General features: G+C 43.8%; 1 protein-coding gene across 1 annotated transcript in view; it reads left to right on the top strand.

Annotated features, from left to right (window-relative positions):
* Positions 1 to 2,235, top strand: part of ass1 (argininosuccinate synthase 1) — a 70,296-nt gene extending 68,061 nt beyond the window's left edge. Inside the window, exons 14-15 of the mRNA XM_061876356.1 lie at positions 1,906 to 1,971; positions 2,053 to 2,235. Of these exons, the coding sequence (XP_061732340.1) occupies positions 1,906 to 1,971; positions 2,053 to 2,101 (115 nt within the window). The 3' untranslated portion in view covers positions 2,102 to 2,235. The remainder of the gene's footprint in view (positions 1 to 1,905; positions 1,972 to 2,052) is intronic.
* The last annotated feature ends 11,092 nt before the right edge of the window (positions 2,236 to 13,327 follow it).

Here is a 13,327-nt window from a genome sequence, read left to right as displayed (position 1 = left end):
ACAAAATGAAATCAAAATATAAATGAACAAATGAGAATTAAGTAAATAAATCAGTCATACGTAATAATAATAATTTGATTTCTCCAGTCAGCAACAATGTGTCAGGCAACGTAAATTAAACAACGGTTTGAATTAGTCCAGGTTATCGGGGGACTGCTATTACTGACGGACAGGTGTGGCGGTGTGACCGCAACCAGGCATGTAAGAAAACCCTCGACTCCATGGCAACGTTTCTGTCGCTTTCACTCATTTGCCGCTTTTCCACTAATGCAGGGGTAGGCAACCCAGAACGTTGAAAAAGCCATTTTGGTCTAGTGTAAAAGCGGTTTCTCTGCTTGAATCACACAAGTGACGTCAATGTTCGGCCCTCGAGAGCCATATACCACACCGTGATTGGTAGATTCCTTCAGTTCAGCACACAACGCTGTCAAGCACCATTCATATAAAACCTGCGGGCCGCACTAAAATTAAACTTTCATATTAAGGTGGGGGCCGCAAAATAACGTCTCGCGGGCCGCAATTGGCCCGCGGGCCACGTGTCTGAGACCCCTGATCTAAACACAAAACTGTTTTCTTAAACGCACGCCGGGAAGCGAGGGAAAATGACGTTAAACCAAGCGGTTTGTTCCGTTTACTCCGAGGAGGAAATACCCAGAGCAAAGTCCGTGTAGCTTGTCCGGCGCGAGTACGCAATTTTTTAGGGCATTACGGCAAATGACAGGGCCGTTGCCGTGATTAAATTCGAGCCCTGCATCTTGTATATTGATCTCCTCCTGACAACTATTTATGTTTTCCATAACGGGGATATGTTTTGCCCTTATTTGTAAGTCTAAGCAAAAATAAATGCCCACATACACACGTATAAGCTTTTATTCATTTCTTGTCAAAAGGATTACTGGTACTGTATGAATGTACCCACAATATAAAGCCTATGCTTGGGAATGATATACCTGGAAGCAGCATACATTTGCTGTTGCACAATGACTTACTGCACACACACACACATACACACACACACTCAAACACACACACAAACATAAACCCCCACCGACATCTCGCTGTTTCTCAGTAGGCAACAGTAAACGGCATCATTAACACAGTGGTAACACAGCCCATCACCGCACCCATCTGAGAGGGAAATGTCACCCTCCTCGCTGTCGGCTGGCTCGCCTCTCAATTAAACTGCAGGGTTTCTAAGAGCGATACACACACACACACACGCTGCCATATTTTCCAAAGCCACTCACTCATAATGGCGTTCAGGTGCCAGGCAGGGAGCCTTGTATTGAGAGTTGATGATTTAGTTGTCAGACTTTCTTTTTATAGTGTTTATCCTATCATTTGTTGGCAATTTCCTCTTTGGCTAAGTGCTCCCGAAGAATGAGAGTGAGAGGCGAACACCGGGTGTCGCGCCGAGGAGAGGACTTCGCCAGGCAGTGTATTAAGCACGGCAGGTAGAAAACTGCCGTAATTACACGGGCGCGCGGACACGCTCTTTTGAGCTGCGTGCACTCGGGGGAGATGACGATACAATTCCGATAGTTTGTTAGCGGCACAATCTGAATTGATTTAATGTATTTTGAGACAGAAGATCGCAAATGTACAGGAGAATGAGGGCATCATAACTCCCGACTTGATATCATGGGATTATTTTATGAAGAGTTTTATGTGCATCTTTTATCTGCGTGTGTACACAGTCTCTAATATCGATGTATTCAGTGCAAGCAACGCCAAAGCGGAGCGTCAACAATCAATAGTCACATTATTTCCAAAGAGCACTTTATCAATGATCCAGTTATCCCAGCAGTTAATGAGGCTTCACGTCTCGTCTGTTTACTGCTCTTCATCTAAACATTTCACTTTGGTTTGTCTCCTTGCGTCTTGTGTTGTGTTCTGTCGCTCCAGCATGGATGTGCAAGGAGACTACGACCCCTGCGACGCCTCGGGATTCATCAGGATTAACGCCGTCAGGTGAACGCCCCACCAAGATGACCCACAACTATGGATGAGATCATCCAAAATGTATTGACCCCAGCTCCGTTTACTCCGCAGGCTAAAGGAGCATCAGCGTCTGCAGGGCCTCTCCAAGACCAAGCAGTGAAGTCCACTGAACCACAAGTAATGCCTCGAAAACACTGACAACTGCCGTGAAATGTGTCAAAAATTAGACTACAAGCTGTTATTCACATTCCTAACAATTGGTAAAATTATGAATAAAGGACCAAACAAATGCTGCGTTAGCATTTTGACTGTTTGTCTCAATGTGTTGTCTACAACACAAAAACTGAAATCTAAATAAAATTAAATAGCTCAAATAAGGGTGATATTTGATTATTTTCTGTCTGATAAGATAATTCTTCTCACTAAGCAGATTTTTTGTTTTACCTGTTTTAAGGGTTTTGGTCCTAAATGATCTCAGTAAGATATTACAGCTTGTTGCTAATATTTTATGACCTGCATTGAGTAAAACATGCTTGAAACTAGAATATCAGCTGTTGCAAAGCTGTGTCATCGACAGTATAAAATTACTTTTTTAAAGTAATAATTTCTTACTTCAAGTAAGAAAAAAAATGGCACTAGAATGAAATTAAGAATATTTTTCAACATATTGAGCAAAAAAATCTTATTTGTTTTTCTACCCAGAAAAGAGCACTTTTTATTAGGGAGACTATACTTATTTTAAGGTATTTTTGGGTTCATTGAGATTAGCTAATTTTACTTGTTTTGGAAAGCCTTGGCAAGCCAAATTTTCTTGTTCTATTGGCAGATAATTTTGCTTAGTTCAAATAAAATACCCCTCATTTTTGTATTTTTTGTCTTGTTTTCGACCACTGACTTTTTGCAGTGCAACTAAACTACACTGCAAAAAGTCAGTGTTCAAAAACAAGGAAAAAAATATAATAATTTGAAAAAAAATTAGACCTCTTTGCTCAATATGTTGAAAAATATTCTTAAAATAAGTAAATGCTAGTGCCATTACCTTGACATATTGATATGCGCTATGCATTATATTACTTGAAACCAGCAAATTTACACTAAAAACTAGTTTATTTTTCATAATGAAAAGGCAACAAGGCAACCATTTGTTACTTTCCGGGTCTACTAGCCACTCAGGCAAATCATATGGTCTAAAAATGCATTTTTCCATCAATAACATGACATCATCACACCAAGTGATCTTTCAGTCAATTAAGTGCACATACATACAATACAGCCCAGCCCCCGGCCCCAATTTTTTTTTAATTATAATTTTGAAGAATTTATCTGAATGTGCCTGAACTATTTCTGTTCAAAATTGTTAGAAGTGTCACATGTTATATGTTTGAATATTAACTCCTCAGTTTACTGTACTGCGCCAACTGTACAACTATATGAGTATGTATCTTCTACTGTTTCATTGAAAATAAAACAGCAAAGTCCATTTGGCTGTCATGTTTTAATTATGAGACACAATTGCGTCAAAATTAATATTTTTTTCATGCTTGTAGTAAGAAATTATTACTTTTAAAAAAGTATTTTTATACTTGAGTGTTTATGACACAGCTTTGCATCAGTTGATATTCTAGTTTCAAGCATGTTTTACTCAATATAGGTCATCAAATCTCAGCAACAAGCTGTAATATCTTACTGAGATCATTTAGGACCAAAACCCTTAGAACAAGTAAAACACTCTAACATAAAATCTGCTTAGTGAGAAGAATTATCTTCTCAGACAGAAAATAAGCAAATATCACCCTTATTTGAGATATTTAATCTTACTTAGATTTCAGTTTTTGCAGTGTGTACATACTGTAAGAATCATAGACTCCCTAGATCAGGGATATTCAACAAAGCTAAAGACCAGTGGGCTATGAATTTTATTTTGTATATTCCGAAGAACCAGTAGATTTATTTTGTCAGAGGTACAGTAGCCTCTGCTGTTTTTTAGGACCTTCTGAAAAAAAGCTTGTCAAAAAACATATTTATGCCAGGACTCCAGTGTTTTTAAGAATCTGCTGCAAAAATGGTTGCCTCTCACAAGTTTTTAGAACTGAACTTATGAGCCACCTGTTGAATAGCCGAAATTATGAAAAAGAGAGGACCTACATTTGAATCTTGAGGAGCTATACTAGTATACCGAATTTTTCGGACTATAAGGCGCACTTAAAATCCTTTTAATTTTCTCAAAACTCAACACAATGCGCCAATATACGAAATAATTTTGGTTGTGCTTATTGACCTTAAAGCTATTCATTTGGTACATGGTGAAATGATAAGTTTGACCAGTAGATGGCAATCACACATAAGAGATATGTGTGGACTGCAATATGACTCAAGTAAACAACACCAAAATGTTATATGTTCCATTGAAAATATAGAACATTACACATGGCTCTCAAAAATCTTATCAAAATTTTTAGTACGACTTTGGTAAGCTATGAAACGGCACTGCTTGATGGATTGTACTGTGTGTCAACATACGAGTATTATTATGGTGTGTGTGTATAAGGTAAGACATTATTTAGAGTTTTGTTTCACAATATTAGGCAAAAGCAACTTTTCTTACCTTCTGGTACCTACTAATCTGTATTTGGGATCTGCGTAAGTCCTGAAAATTTGCGCGCGTCCTCCTTTGTAGTCCGTGGCCTCAACGTAGTCGATAAGCTTCCTATTTTTTCTATCTTCTTGTTATAGGACATTCGTCCTCCGCTGTTGCCATTTCTAATATAAAGTAGTGTACAGTTCTTACTTATATCTGTCAGTAAACTCGCCATGAAAGCGTTAAAACATACCAGTGTAGTGAGTTTACATTATATCACAAGTTAGGAGTCTGCCAATATGTTCACAATGGTCCGCGCTTGTGTTTTTCTGAATGTTCCGCAAAAATGGGGCCAGTAGGATGTCATTCTTGGGCCTGATTTTTGCTCCCTGGCCGCTAGTTGAATAGCACTGCCATAGATGGCCAGACACTGTAGCCACTGGAGCAGAAGCGATGAAAGCTATTTGTGAGCTTCAATGACACCGGTCCAATCAAACGATAGGTCACACGAAGGTTCAGCGTGAGGTCTCAGGGCTCGGGTGGAGATTGAGCCACTTTCAAGACAAAATGTTGTGCCATCGATCGATTTTGTTGTCTTTTTTAGCTGTTGGTTTGATTGAACTCCAACATCTCACAGAAGTGAGTACACCCCTCAGATTGCAGCTAGTACTATATCGAAAGTCAACCTGGATATACTTTAGAGTAGCCAGTGTCCAGCTTTTGTAGATTTACACAACACACAGCTCCAGCCTCATAGTCTGGGGCTGCATGAGTGCTGCCGGTCCTTGAGAAGTTTAATTCCAACATTTACTGGGACACTGTGAAGCAGTTAACCCTTTGGAAACTCGCAGGTTTCTTGCATAACGACAAGAGCTTTAAGGCGCTGATTGATTGACAGTCACAATCGGAGCACTTGTTTGATTGATTGATTGAAACCTTTATTAGTAGATTGCACAGTACAGTACATATTCCGTACCATTGACCACTAAATGGTAACACCCCAATGAGTTTTTCAACTTGTTTAAGTCAGGGTCCACGTTAATCAATTCATTGTGTTGTCAGTGTGTGAATGTGTGTGTGAATGGGTAAATGTGGAAGTAGTGTCAAAGCGCTTTGAGTACCTTGAAGGTAGAAAAGCGCTATACAAGTACAACCCAGAGTTTAGAAAAACATGGCTTTGTGTAGGCCTTTTTTTGAGATGATTAAAAATCAGGGACTCCGATATCCGCCTGGCATATAAGATCCTGAATGATGCTGTTCCTCCCCTCTTAAAACAAGCACAATTAAAGGCCTACTGAAACCCACTACTACCGACCACGCAGTCTGATAGTTTATATATCAATGAGGAAATATTAACATTGCAACACTTGCCAATACGGCCGGTTTAGTTTACTTAATTGCAATTTTAAATTTCGCGCAAAGTATCCTGTTGAAAACGTTGGTACGATAACGCGTGCGCGTGACGTCTCGGATTGTAGCGGACATTTTGTTCCAGCCCGATCCCAGCTATAACTCGCATAATTGCACAGTATTCTGGACATCTGTGTTGCTGAATCTTTTGCAATTTGTTCAAATAATAATGGAGACTACAAAGAAGAAAGCAGTTGGTGGAAAGCGGTGTATTGCGGCCGGCTGTAGCAACTCAAACACAGCCGGTGTTTCTTTGTTTACATTCCCTAAAGATGACAGTGAAACTTTAATATGGAACAGAGCGGTCAAGCGAACATGGTTCTCTACCACATGTCAACCGGCAGGTTTCGGTGAGAAAATTGTGGTAATAAGTCGGCTCTTACCGTAGACATGAGTGGAGCTTGCGTCGTTCCTCCTGCAGCTGTCAAAGAGGCAGCTGCGACTCTCTTGCTTCCTCCGTGGCTTCCCTCAGAGACACTGGCGGTCACCACACCAGTGGTCACACCCCTCCGACTTTCAGGTATATAATCTCACTAAAACACTAATAACACAATAAGCAGATAAGGGATTTTCCAGAATGATCCTAGTAAATGTGTCTAGTAACATCTGAATCGCTCCCACTGACCTCTTTTTTTTTTTTTCTTCTAGTCCTTTACTTTAACTATCCTCATCCATGAATCTTTCATCCTCGCTCAAATTAATGGGGAAATTGTTGCTTTCCCGGTCCGAATCGCTCTCGCTGCTGGTGGCCATGATTGTAAACAATGTTCAGATGTGAGGAGCTCTACAACCCGTGACGTCACGCGCACATCGTCTGCTACTTCTGGTACAGGCAAGGCTTTTTTATTAGCGACCAAAAGTTGCGAACGTTATCGTCGATGTTCTCTACTAAATCCTTTCAGCAAAAATATGGCAATATTGCAAAATGATCAAGTATGACACATAGAATGGACCTGCTATCCCCGTTTAAATAAAAAAATCTCATCTCAGTAGGCCTTTAAGGTCTGTCTTCTCCCAATCAGCCTTTTCCTACAAAGCCATCAAAGAATGGAATGGGCTTCCAGACAATCCAATGCAGAGCTGGGCAAATATTTTGAGAGAAAAAATGTGTCTGGGTTATATGTGTGTATAAATTGTGTGTTTGCGTCTTTTTTTTCCGGAACACTAATACCAAAAGTCACAATGTCCGATAGAGTTCCAAAAATGTCATGTCAGACCACCTCAAAAAAAACGGAATTGAATTTTACATTAAAATGCACATGCACTAACCCCTGTGTCACAGTGCTGACAGATGTCCCCCAAGATCTGGATCCTCGGGTTGGCTTCGTCAGTTCTGGGACACAGTCCCGGAACAACGTAGGGGTGTAAGAATGAACCGCTACCCGGATAACAAGACATCCAAAGGTTCCAAGTGTTGGGCCTGTTTTCCTTAAAAGTAGCGATTGGGACAGGCCGGACAGGGGTCCCTCGGGTACTGGAACTTAGAGTTGGCTTCGACAGTTCTGGGACACAGTCCTGGAACAACATAGGAGTGTAAGAATGAGCCCCTATCCGGATAACAAGACACCAAATGGTTCCAAGTGTTGGGCTTATTTTAGCACTGTTTTCCTTAAAAGTAGCCATGGGGACGGGCTGGACAGGGGTCCCTCGGGTACAGGAACCTGGGGTTGGCTTCAGCAGTTCTGGGACACAGTCCTGGAACAACGTAGGGTGTAAGAATGAGCTGCTACCCGGATAACAAGACACCAAAAGGTTCCAAATGTTGGGGGTTTTTTTAGCACCGTTTTTCGTATTTTGCCCAGGTCTGATCTAAAAAAAACAACTTATGTTTTCACAGTTTCTCACAGCCAGTAAAAGATTGGCTTTTACACTTTTTAGAACCTAGGACCGGCTTCGGTCGTTCTGGGACATGGTTCTGGAAGTGTGTAAGATTGTAAGAATGAGCCGCTACCCGGATAACGAGACACCAAACGGGGCCAAGTATTGGGCTTATTTAAGCACTGTTTTCCTTAAAAGTAGCCATGGGGACGGGCCGGACTGGTGCCTCCTGGGTACTGGAACCTAGGGTTGGCTTTGGCGGGTCTGGGACATGGTTCTAAAACAACGTAGTGGTGCAAGAATGAGCCACTAACTGGATAACGATCCACCAAAAGGCTCCAAGTATTGGGCCAATTTTAGCACTGTTTTCCTTGAAAGTGGCCACGGGGACGGGCCGGACAGGACTCCCCCGGGTACTGGAACTTAGGGTTGGCTTCGGCATTTCTGGGACATGGTACTGAAACAACGTAAGGGTGTAAGAGTGAGCAGCTACCCGGATAATGAGACATCAAAAGGGTCTAAGTGTATGGCCTATTTTAGCACTGTTTTCCTTAAAAGTAGCCATGGGGACGGGCCGGACAAGTGTCCCCGGATACTGGAACCTATGGTTGGCTTTGGGACTTCTTGGACAACGTAGGGGTGTAAAAATGAGCCACTACCCAAATAATGAGACACCAAAAGGTTTCAAGTGTTGGCCCTATTTTAGCACTGTTTCCTTTGAAAGTAGCCATGGGGACGGACCAGACAGGTGTACCCCGGGTACTGGAACCTAGGGTTGACTTCGGCAGTTCTGGGACACATTCCTGGAACAACATAGGGGTGTAAAAATGAGCTACTACCCGGATAACGAGACATCAAATGGTTCCAATTGTTGGGCCTTTTTTAGAACCGTTTTCCTTGAAAATAGCCATGGGGACAGGACTGACATTGTCCCCTGGGTTCTGGAACATAGGATTGGCTTCGGCAGTTCTAGGACATGGTTCTGTAACAACGTAGAGGTGTACGAATGAGCCACTAACCGGGTAACGAGACACTAAATGGTTCCAAGTATTGGGTCGATTTTAGCACTCTTATCCTTGAAAATGGCCACGGGGACGGGCTGGACAGGGGTCCCTCCGGTACTGGAACCTAGGGTTGGCTTCGGCTGTTCTTGGACACAGTCCTGAAACAACATAGGGGTGTAAAAATTAGCCGCTACCCGGATAACGAGTCACCAAAAGGTTCCAAATGTTGTTGTTTTTTAGCACTGTTTTCCGCATGTTGGTAATATTTATGTCCAGGTCTGATCTAAAAAAAAAACTTATGTTTTCACAGTTTCTCATAGGCAGTCAATGATTGACTGTTAGACTTTTTAGGAACTAGAACCGGCTTCGGCCATTCTGGGACATGGTTCTGGAACAACGTAAGAGTGTAATATGCTACCCGGATAACGAGACACCAAACAAGGCCAAGTATTGGGCTTGTTTCAGCACTGTTTTCCTTAAAAGTAGCCATGGGGACGGGCCGGACTGGTGCCTCCCGGGTACTGGAACCTAGGGTTGGCTTCGGCAGGTCTGGGACATGGTTCTGAAACAACGTAATGGTGTAAGAATGAGCCACTAACTGGATAGCGATCCACCAAAAGGTTCCAAGTATTGGGCTGATTTTAGCACTGTTTTCTTTGAAAGTGGCCATGGGTACGGGCCGGACAGGTGTCCCCCGGGTACTGGAACTTAGGGTTGGCTTGGGCAGTTCTGGGACACAGTCCTGGAACAACATAGGGGTGTAAAAATGAGCTACCTACTACCCGGATAACGAGACACCAAGTGGTTCCAATTGTTGGCCCTATTTTAGCACTGTTTTCCTTGAAAGTAGCCATGAGGACGGCACTGACATTTTCCCCTAGTTTCTGAAACATAGGATTGGCTTCGGCAGTTCTGGGACATGGTTCTGAAACAACGTAGGGGTGTAAGAATGAGCCACTAACCGGGTAACGAGACACCAAAAGGTTCCAAGTATTGGGTCGATTTTAGCACTGTTTTCCTTGAAATTGGCCACAGGGACGGGCTGGACAGGGGTCCCTTGGGTACTGGAACCTAGGGTTGGCTTCGGCAGTTCTGGGATACAGTCCCGGAACAACATAGGGGTGTAAAAATGAGCCCCTACCCAAATAACAAGACACCAAAAGGTTCCAAGTGTTGGGTTTATCCTTAGAGATAGGGTGAGAAGCTCTGTCATCCGGGAGGAGCTCAAAGTAAAGCCGCTGCTCCTCCACATCGAGAGGAGCCAGATGAGGTGGTTCGGGCATCTGGTCAGGATGCCACCCGAACGCCTCCCTAGGGAGGTGTTTAGGGCACGTCCAACGGAGGCCATGGGGAAGACCCAGGACACGTTGGGAAGACTATGTCTCCCGGCTGGCTTGGGAACGCCTCGGGATCCCCCGGTAAGAGCTAGACAAAGTGGCTGGGGAAAGGGAAGTCTGGGTTTCCCTGCTTAGGCTGTTACCCCCCGCGACCCGACCTCGGATAAGCGGAGGAAGATGGCTGGATGGATGGATGTTTTCCTTAAAAGTAGCCATGGGGACAGGCTGGACAGGTACTGGAACCTATGGCTGGCTTCGGCAGTTCTGGGACATGGTTCTGGAACAACGTATGGGTGTAGAAATGAGCAGCTACCCGGATAACGAGGGGTCCAAGTGTTTGGCTTATTTTAGCACTGATTCTTTAAATCTGGCCATGCGTTTCCCATAGTTTTCTAACAATTTCTTTTAGGTATTTAAGAAAATAAGTTGGTCAAAAGATTTCAGTGTTTGTATAGGTACTTTTTCAGCAATACCTCGTTGATAAGAATAACCGATAATTTTGGTCACAATAACCGCGATATAAAATGTTCATATTGTTGCATCCAGAGTCGTGACCTGGGTTACTCGTAGAGCTACAGGAACGTCATGGCATTACAAAGTGTCCAGTCAAAGCAAAGCCATAGCCATTTATCAACAACACCCAGAAATACACACCGGCTTCGCTGGGCCATTGCTCATCTAAGATGAACTGATGCAAAGTGTAAAAGTGTTCTGTGGTCTGACGAGTCCACATTTCAAATTGTTTTTAGAAACTGTGGAACAAAGAGGAAAAGAACCATCCGGGTTGTTATAAGCGCAAAGTTCAAACGCCAGCATCTGTGATGGTATGGGTAACTTACACATCTGTGAAGACACCATTAATGCTAAAACGTACATACAGGTTTTAAAACAACATATGTTGCCATCCAAGCAACGTTATCATGGACGCCCCTGCTTATTTCAGCAAGACAATGCCAAGCCATGTGGCAACAGCGCGCCTTCATAGTAAAAGAGTGTAGGTACTAGACTGGCCTTTTTTGGAAAGTGTTGCTGCCATTAAATTCTAAGTTAATGATCATTCGCCCCCAAAAATGTGTTTTTTCAGTTTGAACATTTAAAAACAACCCCAGTTTGTCAAACTTGGACTTGGATTGTTTGTTTGATGCAGAGAATATTTGGGACGAGCCAGGCGTGAACGTGAGTGCATATTTATTGATATTCTAACACAACTATCAATCAATCAATCAATGTTTATTCATATAGCCCTAAATCACAAATGTCTCAAAGGACTGTACAAACCACTACGACTACAACATCCTCGGAAGGACCCACATAAGGGCAAGGAAAACTCACACCCAGTGGGCAAGGAGAATTCACACCCAGTGGGACGCCAGTGACAATGATGACTATGAGAAACCTTGGAGAGGACCTCAAATGTGGGCAGCAACCCCCCCCCTCTAGGGGACCGAAAGCAATGGATGTCGAGCGGGTCTAACATGATACTGTGAATGTTCAATCCATCGTGGCTCCAACACAGCCGCGAGGGTTCAGTTCAAAGCGGATCCAAGACAGCAGCGATAGTCCCGTCCACAGGAAACCATCCCAAGCGGAGTCGGATCAGCATCATAGAGATGTCCCCAACCGATACACAGGCGAGCGGTCCATCCTGGGTCTCGACTCTGGACAGCCAGTACTTCATCCATGGTCATCGGACCGGACCCCCTCCACCAGGGAGGGGGGGACAGAGGAGAAAAAGAAAAGAAGTGGCAGATCAACTGGTCTAAAAAGGAGGTCTATTTAAAGGCTAGAGTATACAAATGAGTCTTAAGGTGAGACTTAAATGCTTCTACTGAGGTAGCATCTCGAACTGTTACCGGGAGGGCATTCCAGAGTACTGGAGCCCGAACGGAAAAACGCTCTATAGCCCGCAGGCTTTTTTTGGGCTTTAGGAATCACTAAGGCAAACAAAGGGCGCGCACATTGGCGGAGAACAAATACTTGGCTACAAAAACAAATGACTAGAACAAAGGCCGTAAACTAAAAACGTGAAACAAAAACACTTGCGCTGTGGCATGAATAACAAACCAAAAACTTGCACTGAGGCATAAATACAAAACATACGTGGCGTGGTCAAAAACGAACAGCAAGGCATGAAGGTAGATACATGGAAATGTGGGTAAGGTAGGTAGGTTGGTAAAGTTGCCAGGACAAAGACATAAACAGAATGGCTTAAATAATGGCTGTGATATTGATTAGCAGGTGTGAGAACTGCGTGACTTGAGGGCAAGGTGAAAATCAATGAGTTGGCATGGAGACGAAAACAAACCAGTAAGTGCAAAAACAGAACTGAGTGTCCAAAAAACAAAACATAACATGACCAAACATGACAAAAACAAAACATGATTCATAGGTGTGACACAGTTGGCCAAAGTGCTGTACAGACATAGAAAAAGATTGCCCGGATCCCTCTACAACTCAATGCCAAAAGGGGGCATTCTGATATTATAATTTTTAGTTTTCATCGCTTGGCCTGTGTCGGGGGGCGCAGGGACCTAGGGGGTCTCTCCCAGTTGGGACAGGGGCAAAAAAAAAATACAAAAAAATTCCATTAGCGTTAATGTGAGTCATTCCAATCATGAACAGCTCAGTCCACGAGGCTGATGGGTGTCAGCGTTGCATTCGAGCGCTCGACGCAACGGTGACGGACCTCACGTCGGAGTCAACGGGCAAAAGAGGTGGACCCCCCGCCAGGTCTTGAGACCCCCCGTCATGTCTAATGGGCGATGAAGGCTCTTCGGACTCTTTGAGTGCTGCCTGAGCTCAGCCCCGCCCCTCGCCGCCACCCCCTCCCTACCTCCAGCTCCTGCTCAATTACACGGCAGGCGTCTCAGTCGTTGCCTGGTCAATTACCAAGCCAGCCCCTGCATTTACTGTCATGCACACACAGGTTGCCAGATAATCAGTGTCCAAAATGGGCCCGTATTCAGATTAGTCAGTCATGCTGAAGGGGGTGGGGGGCGGGGGGGGGGGGCTGAGGACAGCTATCAATCTCAATGTTGCAGGAAGAGGGGGTGCTAGAAATGTATCATGCAGTATTGACTTGTCTTTCCTTCAGCTCAGCCTGCAGAGGGTTGCCGGTTCCAATCCCTGGTCCCCCCCCCGGGTCCTAAATTAGAAACGCCGGGTTCCTCGCCCACGCCGTCTTAATATTCCATCCTCCCTACCCTCTCTCCCTCTTACCTGCGCAGCCAAGCAGGTAG

The sequence above is a fragment of the Nerophis ophidion genome, linkage group LG17 (assembly GCF_033978795.1).
Source record: "Nerophis ophidion isolate RoL-2023_Sa linkage group LG17, RoL_Noph_v1.0, whole genome shotgun sequence".
Classification (NCBI taxonomy): Eukaryota; Metazoa; Chordata; class Actinopteri; order Syngnathiformes; family Syngnathidae; genus Nerophis; species Nerophis ophidion.
Note: the sequence above shows the minus strand (reverse complement) of the source record. Positions and strands in the feature narration are given on the sequence as shown.